Genomic DNA, 18,282 nt, shown 5'->3' with positions numbered 1-18,282 from the left:
GGTTTTGAAGGTAAAGTGTATATATAACCTACAACGAATTGTGGACGACTGCAGCTTCATAAAGAGTTGAGGAGGACCAAGCCGGACGTCAGAGCATCACGCCCCAGCACACAAGCACGATGTCGGCTCGCCTTGGACGAGTTCTCATGGACTCCTGGTTAAAGCTTTCTGATGCAATCTACAAACTGCAGCTCGCTCATTATGGCGGCAAATACTCGATCGAGCGGATGTTGGCATTCGAGGAGTACTCTCGAAACACCACATTCTTTCATGTGGTACTGGTGGTGATGAGTCCGCCCATTTTCACCGCTGCAGTTCTGCTTTGCCAGGAGGTCGTTCCGCTTCAAGATCCGACCGAAGGCGGGTTGGCCAATTGGGGGTTTTGGGTGCGTGCCGGCGTGCTAGGAATCGCAAACGGTCATGAGGTGATCACTCAAATTCCTCCGTGGCTGAGCGTCCCGAGCTTCACAACCAGACAGATCGCGATCTACAGCTTCTTCTCGGGGATTGGACTCGTAGCTGGCGGGATAATCGTAGCCGAGGTCTGGGTTTTCCCGATTCCGTTCTTTCTTATGACATTATCCCTCGTTTTATCCGCGGTGCTCATTGGATTAATGCGGGTTATCGCTGGAGGGCCTGCGTTTCGGCACATAGCTTCGCGGAAGGAGGAACTTCGCCGGTTAAATAATGTCGCCACGCTGGAAACTTTGATGTGCGCCGGGTATCCGCTCTACCAAGTTTTGTTTACGAACGTCAACAACACGCCTTACGAGCTCCCAGTCATTTTAATGTTGTCCGTGATTAAGCTCGTGATGAAGAGGGTTTTTCGCTCGGCTGCGTCCCACGAGGAAGACATGATCCCCAAACAAGTCGTACTCACCGTCGATGTGTTCGACTCGTTTTACTTGGCTACGTTTATGCAACGACTAGCGCCGACAACTTTAGCAGTGGTGATGCTTGTCGACGTTGCCGAGTCCGTAATTGAATTGCGCGATCTACACCATAAAACAACGAAGATTCTTGCGCGGATCAATGAAGCTCCTACCTCCAAGTCCATCGAAAGAAACCGCACCAACGTTCTCGAAGCTGTTCGGATTTTACTGCGGAATATGGATGCCCAACAAGTGCAAATGAGCGCGGATTGTCGAGTTCGCTCGTGTATATCTCACCCAAAACTATCTACCGAGAGCAACGCTTTGCTTGGAGTGTTGGACCGCTCCCTACAAGCCAGATCATCAGTCATTCCTAACCGTTCTGAACATCCGACTCCGCATTTTTCGTCCGTATTACCTCTCCCAGGTCGTATCGCGACTGATAAATGGGCTGAGCGTGCTAAAACCGGGAAGGCAGGAAAGGACGCTTCTGCTACTACGGACTTGGACAAGATACCACGTCGATCATCGGTAACGACAACTGCTACAGTTCTTGAGGAGTCGGCCGAGATTCTTTTTACTTCCGAGTGTATTGTGCTGACTGAGTACGTGGAGATCATCATCCCTATTATCTACGGACTCTTCATTCTGGTCACAGTTCACTTGCCTAGCGCAACGTATCACAGCGAGATGGATGGTGTCAGTGTCGACAACGTCAGTGGGATGGTTTCCCGAATGTTTCTCCACGCGCTGTTGGAAGTTTTGTCACTTGTAGCTCTCGTTGTGATCACAAAGCGAAATTGTGGAATTCATGTGCTGTATCAGCTAGCGTTCGTGCTAGAAACGGAAATCGCGTTCGTGCCATCCAAGCTGGTTTTATGGATACTTTACGCACTGACCTACAGAGTCACGCACTTCGGTACGTTGCTACGTAATGCATGGTCTTACACACTTGTATTTTACACATTCTAGAGAACTAATCTCCTCGACGCAGGCCCTGATTTCTCATTTCAGTTTGAATGGATGAAGCATCGCACGTAGGAAGCAGACAGCGGTTGATCTTCGTTGGACGCGCATGCTTAGCCCTATGCATCAATGGGTGACAGTAAGAGCTCAGATGAACCTAGTCCCAGCCATATTTATCAAAGCACTGCTGGAGTTGGTACTTTTGAATTTGATCGTCGAAATTTCTTCCACTCACTCGAATCCAACGCCTGTCACTAGCCACTGTACCAAGCATTCTATATAGCTTGATGCACAGAGCGACCATATAAATCATAGCAGACAAGTGACCTCTTCGATTCCGTTTTGTTAGGACTTCTCTGTTGTCCGGAACTTGTTTTATATCACCCCTAGCGTAAAGTGGGTTGGATAAATAACACTATAACGCGTAGTATGTCGGCAGCTTGATGATCCAAAGATAGGTAAGACGGTACCGATTCGAGTCGACCCCTTCCACTCCATCTTACACACGCACTTTCGTCCACGTCCGACCATGACCTCATCCAACTGCGATAGTTCTTCATCAAATGACGCGGACGCAGCGCTAGCTCCTATAACAACTCCAAAACATGAACAAGTACGCAAGTTGCTCGCGATTTGGTGGAAGAAGTTCTACGAAGCATGGTTCGACTTGCAGCTCATTCACTTTGGAGGGAAGTACTCAATCGAGCGGATGTTAGCGCTTGAGGAATATACTCGAGCCACATCATTAACTCGCGTGATGTTCCTAAGCATCGGATTACCGCTTCTCATCGTTGCTCTGGTGTTATGCCAAGAGAGCATTCCACTCCAGATCCAGATGAAGGGTGGAAGGCCAACTACGGGTTCTGGGTGCGCGTGGGTCTGGTTGGCGCTGCAATCGCTCAAGCCGTAGCCAGCAAAGTCGAGCCGTGGCTCGAGGTCCCTGCACTTTCATCCCGACAGATAGCAGCATACTGCGGCATCGTCGGGCTTGGTCTCATTGGTGCTGGAATCTTGGTTGCGGAGGTTTGGGTCTTCCCAATCCCCTTTTTCATGCTAACGTTTTTAAGTGTAGAGACTTTGCTGATCATCGGAGGGCTTCGAGCTGCCGCTGGAGCTCGTACCTTTAAGCAAATAACTTCCCAGAAAGGACCTCGACGTCGGATGAACTTAGTCTCAGGACTTCAGGCGTTGGTGGGTACAGCGTATCCCGCCTATCAAGTTCTCTTCACGAAGGCCAATCACACGCAGTATGAGCTGCCAGTGATTCTATTGCTTCCGATCTTTAAGCGAAAGCCATCCTTGCACACGCGGCGTCTCACAAGCAGGACATGATACCGGAGCAAGTTGTGTTCACTGTGGACTTCTTTGACGCCTTTTATCTCGCGACATTTATGCAAACCTTGTCGACTTCGACGCTCGTAGTGGTTCTACTGTAGTGGTGGATTTACTGCAAACGGCGGTAGAAATGCAGGAGCTGCACCAGCGAACTCGCGGTGTGATAGTTCAGCTTCACAAACTCGCTGGAACAACCGCTAACGAGTCATTGCTTACTAGCCTGAAGACGATCTGTTTAAAGCCGGACATTTTACGCAAGCAACTGCGTCCCAAAATTGAAGTCCGGTCCTGCATTTCCCACAAATTATCTCACGAAGGCAGAGTGTTGTTGGAGAATGTGGCCAGTGAGGCGAGAACACGATCGTCGACTTCGATCTCCTCGTCCCAAAATCCAAGCGTCCTAGCTCAAATATCATCGAGGACAGCGTCGGTTGTTGACAGTATCCGTCATAGCTCATCCAGCAACTGGTTTCGACACAGATCGAGAAATATTGTGGCTGTTCAGCCGATTCCACCGGCGTCTCATCATCCAAGACCAACAATTCTCTCCAAAGTCTTGCAACAAGTCAAGCCATCCAACTCGACCATTAAATCCTCTGAAGTTCTGCAAGAAGCTCTCGAGGTGCTGTTCGCTTCCGAGTGCATCGTTTTGACCGAATATCTGGAGGTTTTCGTACCGGTAATGTACGGGCACAGAGATGATCGGCGTCACGGACGAAAACGTCCGCGAGATGGTGTCTCCCATGTTCGTCTACGCCCTGCTGGAGTTTATATCGTTCGTGATCCTCGTGATGATCACGAAGAGGAACTGCGGGATTCAAGTCGTGTACCAGCTAGCGTTCGTATTGGAAACGCAGATGGCCCCCATTCTGACCAAACTCGTGCTCTGGATGCTCGTTACGCTCACGTATCGCATCGACCATTTCGGTAAGTCCGAAGCACTACCTATGATGAATGTACTGACCTTTTTTGTCTGGTAATTAGGCGTTGATTTCACCCTCCACTTCAAATGGATGACCTAAAAACAAATCTACGAATATTGTGTGCACAACACTATGTTCCTTTCGTAAGGATATTTGGTGTGCACCACACTGCGTCCTTTCGTGAGCAAAGATCGCTAGAAAGATACCATGCGTGTCATTCGTGGCAGTCATTCCGGAAAAGCCCCTCATCAAGCCAAGTTGCTCAAGAATGGTGTCGCTCCTGAGTGTTTTCTCGCTGTTGCTGCTGTACGGAGGTCGGTCGGCCTCGCCCTTATCGATCGACGCCAGTCCGGACGTCGTCGCTGCTGCGAGACCCGACGTTGAAGTGGAATTCGACCTAGACCCCGACTCCAAAGCGGAATGGGGAGGCTACGCCGCCTCTCGCTCGGATCGGCCGGTGCTCGAAGGTCGCACAGCGTTCCCTGATGGGAGCCCAGTGGGGATCAACATTCGACCGATCGGGGGTGCAGCCAAGGTAGAATCCCCTACTTCATCCGTGTTGAAAGCCGAAGGATTCAACTTCGGACGTGGCATGGCCTACACTGTGACGGAGGACGTGGAGCAAGGCGCCGAGCTGTTGTCACTGCCAATGAGCAAGGTGATGAGTGTGGCGTCGGCGGCTAGAGGTAGAGTGGGGCTACTGCTGGAGGTGAACCCGGATCTACCGCCGGCCATCGCGTTGGGGCTGCACCTACTGGAAGAACAGGCGCTTGGAGCGAAGTCCAACTTCTCCGAGTTCGTATCGTCGTTGCCTGGCGTTGAAGCCATCAACAGCACGCTGTTCTACTCCGAAAACCAGCTCAAGGAGATGGAGGGGTCTCAGCTGCTGCGCTACACTTTGGGGAGGGCTCAAGCGGTCGAAGCGTTCTACGACGCTCTACTGCAGCCCGTCACGTCGCCGGAGGCTGTCGACCCGCCGATCTTCAAGGAGCAAGACTTCACTCTCGATAAATTCCGCTGGGCGATGGGCGTCGTCTGGGCGAGCGCGTTCCCAGTGGGAGAAGACGAGGCGGACGTGGTGCTGGCGCCTGTGCTGGACACGATCGGGATCTGCACGGACGTCGCCGACGAAGGCGACGAGGCGTGTCCTCCCAATCAAATCGAGGTGGACCAGAGCTCGCAGCGCTTGGTCGTGCATGCGTCGTCACCTCTTGAAAAGGGACGAGAAGTTCGGCTCAGTATGCCGGGGAAATCCTCGGCGCAGTTCATGCTGAACAACGGATTCGCGCGCGATCGAGCGTCAAAGAAGCTAGACAAGCTGGATCTGACGGTGACGCTAGATCCTAGTGACGCACTAGCGTCGGTGAAGAGCTACTTGCTGCACACGCAGCTGAACGAGAGTGTTAACGCGAGCTACGCCTTGTTCCACGGTAGCTCCAAGATTGACGACGAGATCTCCAAGTCGCTCAAGATGAAGCTGCTGTCTGGAGCGGAGCTGTCGCGCTTTAAGGAGCTGCTGGACCCGAAGGAGGAGGCAGAGAAGCGAAACATTTTGAGCCTCCGGAACGAGTTCGTCTTCACGCGCGCCATAATGTCAACGTGCACGACGCTGCTGCAGCAATACCCGACTTCAGTGGAGCAAGACCAAGAAGAACTTGAAAAGCTGGCGGACGAAGACACGCTGGAAAGCGCGCGCAAGGCCCACGTGCTGCGCGTACTTCTGATGGAGAAGCAGATCCTAAAGCAGACGATGGACATCGCACTCGAAGATTGGAAGGGGCTGGTCTTCTCCTCGCATCCCAACCTCCAAGAAGTCTAGGTCAAAGCGACCAAACAACGTAGCTCAGCTGTCGCCCTAGGGCCCTTTTCACTGCATAAATTGAGTATCATCCATGAACCAGCGTTTGGTTGAGTTTAGTTGACTTTAATTAGCATCATTAACAGCGTCCTCTCTGAAATAAATTCCAGGAAATACCAGAATAGCTAGCTTGGCGAGTTGATATTTGTGCTTTATCCTTATTGCAACTAACATCATGATCGGCCTGGTGGGGACAACAAAGGTGGCGCCTTCGGACGGAACAGCGAACGCGAACCGCCTCACAAGCGTCACAACGTGGATAGATAAATGGCTTCGCGCATGGCATGGTACCCAGCTCGCGCACTTTGGTGGAAAATACTCGATCGAACGAATGCTGGCCCTGGAAGAGTACAGTCGCTCTACATCTGCGATTCGCGTTGTCCTCGTGATCATTAGCCTGCCGCTTGCTGTCTTCACTATCGTAATATGCCAGGAGACTGTTCCACTTCAAGATCCAAAAGAAGGTTGGAAAGCAAATTATGGATTTTGGGTCCGTGTGGGCTTTGCTGGAGTTGCTGCGTCGTACGCCGTCACAACACAAGTCGGGATCTGGCTCAACGTTCGTTCACTATCTCTAAGGCAGTTTATAGCGTATTCCACGTATTCCGGCATCGCTTTCAACGCTATAGGAATAACAGTAGCGGCGGTATCGGTATTTCCAGTCCCGTTCTTCATGTTGACAATTTCACTAGTGTTGGCGCTCTTCTTGGGTGTAGGCTTGCGCGTTGTGCTGGGTGGCAAAGCTTGGAGACTAGTATGTTCGCAGCGGAGAAACCTGCGACAATTCGGTACGAGAGCTTTGAGTAGGCTGGGATAGCTAAAGTTCTATAGTGTGAGGCAAACGGAACTATTACCACGCATGATACCTTACGGAGCGTGTTTAGCAATCGTGTATTTTAATACACGATTCATAGCATGGCTTGAAGTGCTGTATGCAGTAGCGTTGTTGGATGCACGTAGTTGGATGCACGTAAGATGCATTGGATGCATTGGATGCGCATATTATGCATTGCATCTAACCATGACCGCCCTCCATAAATCACGCCCTGAACTTCAGGCTCACCGATCGAAATGCCTAGCAGTTCGTGTAGAATGCCATTGACAAAGGCCCATTGAAGCTTGCACCAGGAAACCGCTCCTTGCCTTCTAACGGTAGCAGTACGTTGCCATATCACGGCTTCTTGCGCCCTCGCACCCGGCAGGCTGGGGCACACCCGAGCAAGCGCTTAGACAGCAGGTCTTCGCCAGCGTACACGTCACGAATTTTAAGAGAGAGGTAGAGAGAGAAGGAGATCTATTTTCCCTTTTGAATTAAGTTGCTGCCTATAGAGAGCGTACCAGGCAAATAGAGCTTGGTCCTCTCAACTACGAACAGAACATAGCCTTCTGGTTGCGTTCCTTCCTCCCGGAACCCCTTCTTCCTGTCCTTGAGCTTGTCGACGACTCCTTAACCACCGGTGGGGCACAACGAGGCGAGATTGCGAAACGTTGATCAGGTCCGGAGAGCCTGGCACTCGAAGCAGCTCAAACACATCGCAGTGAGCGTCTCCGGAGTTCACTTCGTAGGTCCAATCCTCGACGACGAGGCTTCGCCATGAAAGCGAGCGTCCCGGGAGGGAAATCAGCGCAAGGGCCGCCTCAACGACAGGTAGAGCGTCACTCCTTTGCCGCGGACTCAACGTCGTGAACTACTGCTGGCTGCTATCCTTGACGTGACCGCCGCGTTCGCGCCTCTCTTCACTTGGTGAACGGATATCTAGACGTGACATGCGTAGGCACTACCAGAGTCCCGTAACACTCACAGACCAGCATCAAGACAACAGAGCAGCGTATACTTACGAGTTTCCCTGCCTGCGCCAGCGGTGCTGAGGGTGGCGGAATTGACGAGCTTGCTGCGCACCACGAGAAGATTTTTGGCGGGAAAAATTGCGACCGCAATCCCCCTCCAAAATGAATTTTTGAATCTAATCTATTTTGTGTAAGTGGTGTGTCATCAATCGACTTACGCGGGGAATGCATCCAATGCATCCAACTGCGTGCATCCAACAACGCTAGTATGGAGAGCTGGGAACATTACACGCTACCTGTCACAACTGAGATTTCGCCCACACACCACTGATCGTTCATGTGCTCCGTTCAATTATCGGAACCCGAATCCATCTCCTATAATATTTTCCTATTCGATTTTCCTATCTCTGAGCACAGAGAACCTTGCATGCATCGCCCATTTGTTCATAGCACTATTTCCAAACACGTACACCAGCCTGGTGGTTGTTGTGATTTGAGACCTGTTTGTTTTACTCGAGGTGCCCTCTGTTGGGACGGCCGCCATGATTATCGGCATCAACCACTCACAGTTTCATTTTGAAATGCATTGCTGCTTGAATATTGGTACTATCTGTACGGACGCAGTAACAGCAAGCCCTATTGCAGCGTTCGCTAGTGCTCGGCTACGTGATCGGTACCGCTAGTGTCCTTGTGGCGAAAATGAACGCTAATTCTACGTTCAAACCGCGTAAAATAGGGAAGAAGGTCTACGCCAATACATTCATGTGGTATTCAGGCAACTGCACGACACCTAAGCCATAACTCTAGCTCATCGAGACACTACGTGTCTTCGCTGCATGGTATATGTAGTCAATTGAACACACTTTAATTTATAGTGGGGGCCTTCAGAAAATCACGCAAATCAGTGGCAATAAATAAAAAACGGTAAGAAATGGCGAAAGGGCGCCCGGAGTCGTCTGGTGGCGTCAGCTTTGAGCGGACATTGCTCGAATTCTACATGTCTTGAAAGCCTCCAACTGCACCATTACCTATTCTTGAGTCAGGGCTTTCCAGGCATACCGGTCCCGTACCCGATGCTGCTGCTGAATAAGACTTAAGTTTGCGGAAATCACAGGATTCTGACCCTTCATGTACATTCATGAAGGGGCGCCCAGTTAAAAAAGAAAACTAGAAACTGGTGTGACTTTAATATCTCAAAGTCCGACTTAAGGCACGACGAGGGGCGCGAAGACATGACCGTACCACTCGTCGTTTTCCAGTAGAATGCGCCCGCAAGCCGCGCATGCCCAAATGGAGGTTGACTCTGAAGCATGTTCGTTTACTAACCGCTGACAATCCGCGATATCACTTGCCCTCGGATAATCATCCAGTAGTTCAGAGATCCGATCGCGTGTGCCTGCTCGTTCCTCGCTCCCTACCTGTTCATCTCCAAAAACAAACTAGCGGGGATCTGTTCCGCAGCAATAGTAATATGCAAGCGCGAGGCGCGGATCTTGCAAAAATGTTGTTTTTTCGCCATCCCCTGAATTTCATCTTCCGTCAGGTCACACGCCACGAGTACTCGCGCAGACAACTGCTCTCCATCTCGTCTATCCTCCTCTCGACAGCTAGCAACCTTTGCCTGACGGCTTGTCTTTTGTCTCAGCAAGCGTTGCTGCCTATCGCTCTCCGTCTCCTCCATGCATCGACTTTGGCGTTGAGTATTGTTCATCACCCGGGCTGCATTAATGGCGATCGAATCTGCAACATGTTCCTGCGCGAACTCTACCCGAGGCTGTTCGCGCTGACGAGCTCGCCGCTCTCGCTGCTGTAAATTCTTCCGATCCCGGACCGCGGCCGCGGCAACCTCGCCGGCATCCGGCGCCCGAGCTACAGGGCGAGCTCGCCGCTCTCGCTGCATCGCATTCTTGCGCTCCCGCGCCGTATCAGCGGCTCCAGGGTCAACCACTGGCGCCGATGCGCGTTGGCGGGCCCGCCTCTCTCGTCGTAGAGCATTTTTACGCTCTCGAGCTGCAGCTGCGGCCCCGACACCACGACGCTCTTGGTCCTGCTCATCACCGCCGGACCCGTCGAGCCATGCGCGCCTTTGTTCGTCCATGCTAGCGAAAGTGTGCCTGTACGCGCATCCTTCCCGCTCGGGCGCCTGGTCCACGGCCATCAGTCCGGCCATCATAAGTGTCTGTAGCTGTAGTCCGGTAGTCCGTCTCGATTGTCTCGATGGATTGAGAGCGACCCCATTTGGCAGTCCGTAAAGCAACTTTGTTACGACAAAACGACACCGGCTACAGCACCCTTAAGAGACCCCCGCAACCTTAAAAACGGCTCGGCAACCTTAAAATTACAGGTTGCTTCAGCAACCGGTAATTTATCGAGAAAAATGACAGTAGTAATCGAATATTTCGAGGACAAATTTTGTTATACCACTATCTACCTCGGAGCCAAGAGATCTGCATCCGACGAAGCTGCGTCGGCAGGAGGGCATACCAGAGCACTCTGCGGCGTCCACTGCGTTACCCTGCGCTGCGCTGCAGGACGATCGTGGACAAACTCGAGGGGAAATCCTGTTCGAGGCGGCGGCAAGTAGATGAAGCTCACATCCAAGTGCTGGGCGGGAAGGTGACTTAAGAGCAGAGTAATGCAGTCAATCGAGCAAGGAGCAGCGTTCCGACACGTGGGCGTCACGATGCAGGTGCACAAGCACTACGTGGGCATGTGTTTCCTGGGCTTTGTTTCAAGGAGCAAGGCTAGCAAATTGGCTTCAGCGTTCTCACCGACCCCGAGAGCCGACAAGTTCAGCGCCACCAGCATATCGGTGCGCTTCCTGGGGTCCACCAGCACTGGAGGCTGTGGAGTGTTACGGACGTGACTTGTTCAGCTTCAAAAGAGGCAGAGGCGAGCCGGTGTCAGTCGATCAAGGCGGTGGCTCAGTGCCAACTGGTGCGTTGCGAGCGTCGAGCTGGTGTGACGCCTGCTTTGGAAGTCGGCACGGGTCTGTATCGGCACCTGTAGCCCCAGTGGGAGCAGTTCCGACACGAGGACACAAGCGCAACGACGGAAAAAATAAGCGACAGCCAAGCTATGAAGCCACTGCGCTGCATGTTCCAGAACTTAAGGTGTTAAGGTTACTCGGCGCGGGCAGAACAAAACCTGCAGTGTACGGCCAAATCTCCGCTGCATGTTGATGCATTGTGTACCAATTCAACTGAGGTCCATCAAATATGGCTGCTGGATCTGAAAAAAAAAGAGGTTCGTGGTGCAGGCGCGCAAAAGGTGTCGGCGGTTCGGTGGCTCTTGAGCTAAGTGGTCAAAGACGATAGGCTGAAGGTGCTGCTGGATTACCCGGCAGATCGAGTGATGGAAGTGCCCGTTCATTTCCAGCCACTTAGGCTTTCGTCAACACCGCAGCGATGGGCAAGGATAGCGTCAACACCTTGTCGGCCCCTGTAGGTAAACCAACCCTGAACATGCTGCGTGACGTGCCGAGCTTTTACCTGTCGAAAGACTACCACGACACGACCATGAATTTTGAAACTGGTTGCTGCACGATGGGCTTGATTAACTGCGTGGAAGCGTCCGACGCGAGCAACCAGGATGAGCGAGGTCAACAGTATAGTACTTTTAGACTTTAACGAGAAGATTGTACATGTCATTTGGCTCATGCAAACTTTGTTCCCTTTTGCAAAATATTCTAGGATAATGCGCACATTATAGCAACATGCTGTAATCGATGATGCACGGGGTAAATGAGCACTGCAGAGTTATCCGTCAATCAACCCGCGTCGTGTATGCCTAACATTATGTTGCGTTGCTGAGTATGAGACTTAGTGCTCTGGTTCTGGGAGGTAAATTTGCAAGTGTATTCGATGTTAGACATCTCTCGCGAGACGTAAATCCTTGATAGGGTGTGCTATCGAATCCTGGCCTCATACGCTTCTTTCTTGAATATAACTAGCTCACGAGTAGCACAGCAAGGAGTGTGATCTCGTGCATTGAAACCAGCACGATTCCTTGAATGCGGAGAGTGCCTAGCAGCTCCGGTTCGCACGGAGGTATTTCCAACATAAATGGACCTTCACTTGATGATGGCAAGCAGCGTTTGTCCCCACGCTATTAGGCTGCTCACAGAAGCCTTCACGCAAGCGAAGACTTAGTGGCGACCAAGAGCTTTCTTCAGTTCCTTGTTTGTTTTGCTGGCGTGCTCCTTGATGAGCTGTGGGATGGGTTCAATCACCGCCTTTGTCATCACCATCCACAGAATGCGAAGCCGCATGCACGCAACGTAGGCTTTTGTCACCTTGTGCAGAGGGAAATCGCGATTCCCAGTCAAGTAAGAATACGCCATGGCAATCACCATCACTCCACACGAAGTTCCATCGGGTTGTAGCGGTACACTAATCGCTTCTTCGACGACTGTGAAAGGGAATCCTTCGGCTCGGGCTCTGTCGTCACAGTCTTGGACGTACCAAAGCTTCAAATGCGCCAACAGCTTTTTGTTCCAGATTTCTTTCATTACTGATAGATATGAATCAGCGCCAATCGACTCGTAGTAGAACACATATATCGTCGGGGTTGGCATATCCATATCCACTTCAACGATGATGATCCCCCAATGGTTCGATGATGAAAAGAAAACGGGGAGGATCATGAAAGACACCGAAGTCAGTCGCGTGTGCTGGGGAGGTCTCGGGAACCCAAGCATTGGTGCATGAGGAGAAAACACCAGGGTCTGCGAAGTCGTCAACTGCTCTGCCATGAGTAGTAATGTAAATCGCAGTATGTCGTCGTTCAACATGCGATTACCCGCCACAAAACCAACAATTTGATCGAAACGAATTGAGTCTTGGCCGGACGGGAGACGTAAATCCGAGCTCAATACCGTTGAGTTGTACTTCTCGAGAACAGCCTCCGCCAGGGTTTGATGAAGAAGTTGAACCGTTGAGATTTCGCCATCACCGTCAAGTGTTGCAGGTTCGGCCAACACATGAGCACTGTTTTCCGTTTCAAAGAGCTCCACACTAGTCAGGTTGACATCGGTCCAAACTTGTCGAAGCCACTCCATGTCATCTTTCCACTGAAAACACTTCTTTTTGGCCAGATAAAACATTTCCATGGCGTACACTTCACCACTACATTATCACATACGTGCATCAGAGTTGGTTACTTCAAAATCTAGCGATAGGAGAAGGACAAAGTGAGTTACATTACCTGGGAAATGACTCCTTGTTTGGATCAAACGAGACCACGAACGTTTTTAGCTTGCCGTTGGAGAGGTTGAGAGGCAAACTCTCACGGCAATTTTCGTTAGATTCTTTGAGATCGGCCCGCATCTTTTTGACCAGATCTCTCGGAAGAACGAAGTTGTGCTGATGGGCATCGCGGCTGACCACATCAACACTGCATCGAGTAATTCGCTCGCGCATGTAAGGCTGGTCAAACAATACAGGATACGCGTTGAGCATGGTGCGTACACTTTTCAGAGGCGCAGTGTTGTTTGCCCACTGAACGACGTCGCGGACAGTATCTTTGAGGTTGTCCGGGTAAACCGTAACATCGTAGCGTTGACTGGAACGTTTAGCGAAGCCTTGGAGTGTGGTTTGACGAAGCTTTCCACGAGATTTCGGCTTACCCAGCTTTATCACCGACATACTACCAGCACCGCCAAAATCACCGGCCAGTATTTGGGCGTTGTTGAAGCCATTAACAGCGCCATTTGCACCGCTCCTTTCACGTGTAGTTCCGGCTGCCTCACGACGATCTTCACAGGTGTCAATCCCAGCGACACATTGCTCAGCTGCGCACTTTTCAGGTTGCCCGGAGACCTTGCTGACTGCAACTGAAGGCTGAGAAACGTCCGATTCGAGCAAGCACCTCGCTAGCTCAACTACTCCGTTGGTAGTACTGTATGCGTCAATGCCGATGGCGCCGGAATCTCTATTACCGCCGCGGAAAGTGTTGCTATCCAGCTCTTCATCGTCGCTGTCGCTCATGACGTGTAAAGGACGTAGCATTTCCGGGTGTGACGCTGCGTCATTCTTGAGGACTTCGTCGACGTAATCCTGAAGAATACGGAGGTGTTTGTAGAATTGGACGGTAGAGAGATCCTCCGTCATGTTCAGAAGAGGCTGCACAGCTTTTTGGGCGTACAAATATTTTTCTCGCGATGACAGCACCACGAGGTTCGACTTTTCACGCCGCTGGAGTCGGGTGTACACGATGTCTTTGGGTTCTGTCTTCAACACCTTCAGGGTCCGTGGATCAGACCTCCTCACGAGATCGCGTTGCCTGCTCTTGGGTATCCAATGCACTAGTGTCACCAGGACGGGGTCCACGCAGTTTCATCATATCCGCTGTAGAAGTGAGAGCGCTCACGCTTTCCTCCAACTCGCCACTAAAACCAATTAGTTCACTCATTGACCAACGGGACGGAAGAGATGAAGTCGGCATCTCCGCAAACCGATGTATCTTTTGGGCCACAAACATCAGATGGCGGCACGGCAAGCGGTAGCTCGAATAAAATAGACACGAGCAAGTCCGGTCGATGTCGTTGACAGCATACGTTCGGGATGATGTTGACACGTCCCTCATGAGCCATGTCCACTGCTCGCCAGATTTGCGCTCGTACACAGGCGCATTTTCAGCACCCATATATTCATCCCATTCTCCTCTCACCTTCTTCATCACATATTCACTCGTCAAGCTTGAGATCTTGCGAAGAAAGTCAGGAATTATCGAAGGATTTCTGGAACTCCCCATTGCCTTGCGCGCAACCGTAAGCAGCTCCCGGAGGATACTGATCAAATGATCTAGCAGGCGGCCAACCGTTCTGTCCAAACGCATTCCCGATCCAGTCGACGGCTTCAGTTGGCTCCAATTGGCTTCCACTCGGGTCGTTGTGCTGTTTCCAGCAGTAAATTTTGTTGATCTCGCGAAGTCGGACCACATACTACGGCAACTCAACCAGTTTCGATCGAAGTAGTCCTTGACCTCTTTCAGCTTGTGCTTGTTACAATACCGCTCGAAGGACTCGTAAGCCGCATCGAACGCGCGCTCAGAGCGGCTACCACCACAATACCGCCAATGTAAAAATTAGTAAATCGCAAAAGAAAAATGCGTGGCGTGCTTAAGACAAACCTGTAGATCATCTTTATCAGATACTTCAAGATGGCATCACCATACTCTGCTTTCGGGGCATAGAGTCGTTTTTTACGAGCTTCTTCCAGTAGGCATACACGTGAAATTGACACAGCAATACTTCCGCGTGTGGGAAGCACTTCAGCAAAACCTTCCACTCTGTGAAGTCCTTATCGATGACGACCGTCTCGATCTGAGTCCAGCTATTGTTTTGCCGTTTGAAAAACTCGAGGATAGCCTCCGTCGTCTCAGCTTGATGATCGACGGCAAGGAAATCCAGAACGGGCACACCCCTTCCAGTTGGGCTCGTCACCATCAATGTACCTGAAAGTAATAATATAGATATGAAAAACTCGGTAAGTCGCCAGTGCTGCTTCAACAGGAATTAGCGCACTACATACCTAGGTGGCAGCCCATATTATTTGTGCCGTGCGTCCAATCCATGGCTAAAGTTTCGCCCCACTGCGGGAAAAACGACCTCTGGATCTTGGTCTGTATAGCAATTCCGACGGTCATCCCCAGTTGATCTTCCATCACCATCACATCTCCCCCCGCAACTCGAGCTACCCGTTGTAGCAAAGCTTGTAGGTGGCAGTCGACGGTTGTGTATCCCTGCAATTTGGCGATGATGTTGCGAGTCTGTTGTGGGGATACCGTTTTACCTGCAAGCATAAGCCGTTGTAGATTAACTTGATAACAAAACGTGAAACCAATCCACGACGTACCCAGCTCGTTGGAAATAAAGCGCGTGAGGTACTTCGGACTGGCGTTTGCATCTACGAGCAACTCGAGGCCGGTTACAAGAGAGGAATCGTCATGGCTAATTTCCCTCACACCGAAATATGAGTCGTAGAGTGCGCGGTTCGTGACGTGGTTGTGTGTATAAGTCTGGAAAATGTGAAATATGTTAGCACCCGTCGATATACGATAATAATAAATAAAAATACCTGGTTGGATAAAATGATTTTCCAAACTATTTCCCCCGTTGGTAAGCCGTATTGGACGGCCTCAGCCTTGAAGCGAGCTTTGCAGCCAGTGTAGCGAAGCGGGTGTGCCCGAGTACCATCGCCTCGCGATTCTGGCATACACCCATGAGTGCATCGAAACCACTTTTTCTTGTAGGAATACTTGTCCGGCATGGGGAACCGCGCATTCCTTCACACATAAAAAGACGTCAGCCTTGTATGTACCATAAAATTCAACATATTCACCCAGGTACTTACGCATTGTAGTGCTCACGCGTTTCAGAGTCACGAATACGAAAGTGCAGGTAATTATCCGCGCTATAGGCCTGCACCGCTGTCGATACAGCATCCCAATCCTCGAACTCGCGCCGTGGCATAGAGGCTACCGGATTTGTGACCTCAGCAAACGCGCGCTCGATTGCTTGGCGCTGATTCCACGTCCCGCTGATGCGTTCGCGAGGAACGCGGTCCACCAGTTCGTTTTCTTGCGCCAATTCATCTTGCGCACCTTAATGAAAAAATAAAGTTGCTGGAGCAACTTTATGGGATTTTTTGTTGGATATTTTCAAGTTCAAGGTGAAAATAGCTTTTGAGGAGAGAAAGCAGAGATGAAACCAACGCTCAAGTGCTAGGAGCAGTCGTAGAGGTCGTAGCGTTAGTTTCAGAATCTCCGTCTGCCGCTTAACCCGCCACGCTCGGATACCCCGGCAGTGGTGGTGCTACAATGCAACTTCGTCATCATTGTGCCGCGTTTGGCACGCCCCCAGAATCGTGAGCGACTTCGACTGAAAGTGACTATTAAGGTTGCGTTAATCACTTCGACCCCATTCAGCATTCAGACTCAATACCGAGACCAAACCGGTTACAGGAGCCAGTTTTTCGGCTTCAGTTTTACCGGCTTCAGTTACCGGAGTGCCGCCTAATTAATCTGTGTTGGGCTGGCCACAGCATACCCCAGGGTTACTGCTATCCCAGAAAAATTATCGTGCTATCCGGCGTTATGTTTGATGGTTACCCAGTATATCAAGTTCTCGTCACCAAGGTGAACCATACGTTGTACGAACTACCGGTTCTTCTCATACTTCCAATGCTCAAATTCGTCCTAAAGCTGCTATTCATACCGGCGACTATCCACAAGGAAGAAATGATGCCGGAGCAGGTTGTGTTCACGGTCAACTTTTTCGACATGCTGTACCTGGCGACGTTCATGCAATCGATCTCGTCCACAACGATGGCAGTGATCATGGCTATCGACCTCTTCCATTCGGCGGTATCCCTGCTCTCGCTTCATAAAAAATCACAGGAAATCTCAGCTAAGATCCGCCAGGTTTTCGGTACTGATGTCCCAGTCGCCGAACCGTTTGATCTACTCACTTCGATCAGATCGCTATGCAGCCATCCTCAACTATTCTTCAAGCAGATGCACCCATGTATTCGCGTGTGGGCTAGTATGCCTCATCAGTTATCCCCCGAAGCAAGAGATGTACTGGAAAGGATCGAAAAGCAGCTACTGTACAACTCGGCGAAAAGGAATTCCTTGACGTCAAGCTAGAGGTCAAAGAAAGGATTGAAGTTCGTAAGTTTTAACAGAGTGACGAAGGGGGTCTTTGGTGGGGGAATGGAGGTGCTCTTTACGTCAGAGTGCCTAGTTCTGGCGGAATACGTGGAGTGCATGGTCCCAATGCTCTACGCTGCGTTCGTGCGGACGATGGTCCACCTCTCCAGGCCCAATATCACTCGGAGATGGCAGGTGTTACCCTGGAAAACGTGGACAGTGCTGTATCGGAGATGTCAGCATACGCGTTACTGGAATTCGTATCATTCGTCTTTCCTCTCTTGTGCAAGAATTCATGTGGGGCTAGAGCTGCTTCATTTTCAGCTGATGAGGCTAGCCTCGGTGCGGCTTGAACTGCAAGGCAAGCCGAGGCACCCCCTCGGGAATGGTGGGTGGGTTAAAATTCCGCGTCGCCTACTTGCGAGCGCACATGGCCCAATCGCTCAGCGCTGAGCGAAAGACCGAATGAAGCAGCTCACCTACTCGACCTCCTCGTCACTACCGCTTGAACCGTGCACCCAGATTTAGACTTCCGTTGGTCAGGTCTGTAAGGTTCTGGTTGTACTTGTTGTGTTGCGAGTAAAATGGAAACTGAATTGATGTCTTTGTCTGTTTGCTGCTATCCATCTACCCGAGGGCGCCCTCATGGCGCTCGGTCCTAAACATGAAGTGGTTGGCTGAGGCGTGCCGGAGTAGGAGCTTGCGCAACCGGTGAGTATGCAGACGACGACTTGGGCTCTCTGCGTGCGGACTCAACTGATGATGCGGTTGGGTTCTGCTCTTGCACGTGCAGATCATTACACCCCTCCCCCGACTTGAGTGAGTCCCGGCACATTGAACGTTGAAGTCGCCGAAGTTGAAGTTTGTAGTACCGTAGACCCTCGATGTA

General features: G+C 51.1%; 10 protein-coding genes across 10 annotated transcripts; 5 read left to right on the top strand and 5 right to left on the bottom strand.

Annotated features, from left to right (window-relative positions):
• Nucleotides 1-146: 146 nt before the first annotated feature.
• PHYSODRAFT_496304 (hypothetical protein) lies at nucleotides 147-860 on the top strand (the record flags this gene model as incomplete). Its single annotated transcript, XM_009523933.1, has 1 exon — nucleotides 147-860. A coding segment is annotated over one exon (714 nt), but the record flags the coding sequence as incomplete, so codon positions are not given.
• PHYSODRAFT_491702 (hypothetical protein) lies at nucleotides 855-1,844 on the top strand (the record flags this gene model as incomplete). The annotated part of the gene is made up of 1 exon (XM_009523932.1): nucleotides 855-1,844. The coding sequence occupies one exon, from the start codon at nucleotides 855-857 to the stop codon at nucleotides 1,842-1,844; it is 990 nt and encodes a 329-aa protein (XP_009522227.1).
• A 2,027-nt stretch (nucleotides 1,845-3,871) lies between these two features.
• On the top strand, nucleotides 3,872-5,915 carry PHYSODRAFT_327750 (putative ribulose-1,5 bisphosphate carboxylase/oxygenase small subunit N-methyltransferase I; the record flags this gene model as incomplete). The annotated part of the gene is made up of 2 exons (XM_009523931.1): nucleotides 3,872-4,100; nucleotides 4,324-5,915. 2 exons carry the CDS (start codon nucleotides 3,872-3,874, stop codon nucleotides 5,913-5,915), a joined length of 1,821 nt encoding a protein of 606 aa, XP_009522226.1.
• Nucleotides 5,916-6,129: 214 nt separating this feature from the next.
• On the top strand, nucleotides 6,130-6,771 carry PHYSODRAFT_494816 (hypothetical protein; the record flags this gene model as incomplete). The annotated part of the gene is made up of 1 exon (XM_009523930.1): nucleotides 6,130-6,771. The coding sequence occupies one exon, from the start codon at nucleotides 6,130-6,132 to the stop codon at nucleotides 6,769-6,771; it is 642 nt and encodes a 213-aa protein (XP_009522225.1).
• A 461-nt stretch (nucleotides 6,772-7,232) lies between these two features.
• Nucleotides 7,233-8,028, bottom strand: PHYSODRAFT_285290 (hypothetical protein; the record flags this gene model as incomplete). Its single annotated transcript, XM_009523929.1, has 2 exons — nucleotides 7,233-7,628; nucleotides 7,961-8,028. The coding sequence occupies 2 exons, from the start codon at nucleotides 8,026-8,028 to the stop codon at nucleotides 7,316-7,318; spliced, it is 381 nt and encodes a 126-aa protein (XP_009522224.1). The 3' UTR covers nucleotides 7,233-7,315.
• Nucleotides 8,029-9,156: 1,128 nt separating this feature from the next.
• PHYSODRAFT_327749 (hypothetical protein) lies at nucleotides 9,157-9,915 on the bottom strand (the record flags this gene model as incomplete). Its single annotated transcript, XM_009523928.1, has 1 exon — nucleotides 9,157-9,915. One exon carries the CDS (start codon nucleotides 9,913-9,915, stop codon nucleotides 9,157-9,159), a length of 759 nt encoding a protein of 252 aa, XP_009522223.1.
• A 1,974-nt stretch (nucleotides 9,916-11,889) lies between these two features.
• Nucleotides 11,890-12,801, bottom strand: PHYSODRAFT_493825 (hypothetical protein; the record flags this gene model as incomplete). Its single annotated transcript, XM_009523927.1, has 1 exon — nucleotides 11,890-12,801. One exon carries the CDS (start codon nucleotides 12,799-12,801, stop codon nucleotides 11,890-11,892), a length of 912 nt encoding a protein of 303 aa, XP_009522222.1.
• Nucleotides 12,802-13,997: 1,196 nt separating this feature from the next.
• PHYSODRAFT_493119 (hypothetical protein) lies at nucleotides 13,998-14,684 on the bottom strand (the record flags this gene model as incomplete). The annotated part of the gene is made up of 2 exons (XM_009523926.1): nucleotides 13,998-14,357; nucleotides 14,511-14,684. The coding sequence occupies 2 exons, from the start codon at nucleotides 14,682-14,684 to the stop codon at nucleotides 13,998-14,000; spliced, it is 534 nt and encodes a 177-aa protein (XP_009522221.1).
• Nucleotides 14,685-14,776: 92 nt separating this feature from the next.
• Nucleotides 14,777-15,306, bottom strand: PHYSODRAFT_354207 (hypothetical protein). Its single transcript, XM_009523925.1, has 3 exons — nucleotides 15,275-15,306; nucleotides 14,874-15,197; nucleotides 14,777-14,799 (listed from the first exon to the last, which is right to left on the bottom strand). Exons 1-2 carry the CDS (start codon nucleotides 15,288-15,290, stop codon nucleotides 14,899-14,901), a joined length of 315 nt encoding a protein of 104 aa, XP_009522220.1. The 5' UTR covers nucleotides 15,291-15,306; the 3' UTR covers nucleotides 14,777-14,799; nucleotides 14,874-14,898.
• Nucleotides 15,307-16,838: 1,532 nt separating this feature from the next.
• On the top strand, nucleotides 16,839-17,390 carry PHYSODRAFT_298037 (hypothetical protein; the record flags this gene model as incomplete). Its single annotated transcript, XM_009523924.1, has 1 exon — nucleotides 16,839-17,390. The coding sequence occupies one exon, from the start codon at nucleotides 16,839-16,841 to the stop codon at nucleotides 17,388-17,390; it is 552 nt and encodes a 183-aa protein (XP_009522219.1).
• Nucleotides 17,391-18,282: the final 892 nt, after the last annotated feature.

Source organism: Phytophthora sojae, assembly GCF_000149755.1.
Source record: "Phytophthora sojae unplaced genomic scaffold PHYSOscaffold_3, whole genome shotgun sequence".
Taxonomy (NCBI): domain Eukaryota; phylum Oomycota; class Peronosporomycetes; order Peronosporales; family Peronosporaceae; genus Phytophthora; species Phytophthora sojae.
Note: the sequence above shows the minus strand (reverse complement) of the source record. Positions and strands in the feature narration are given on the sequence as shown.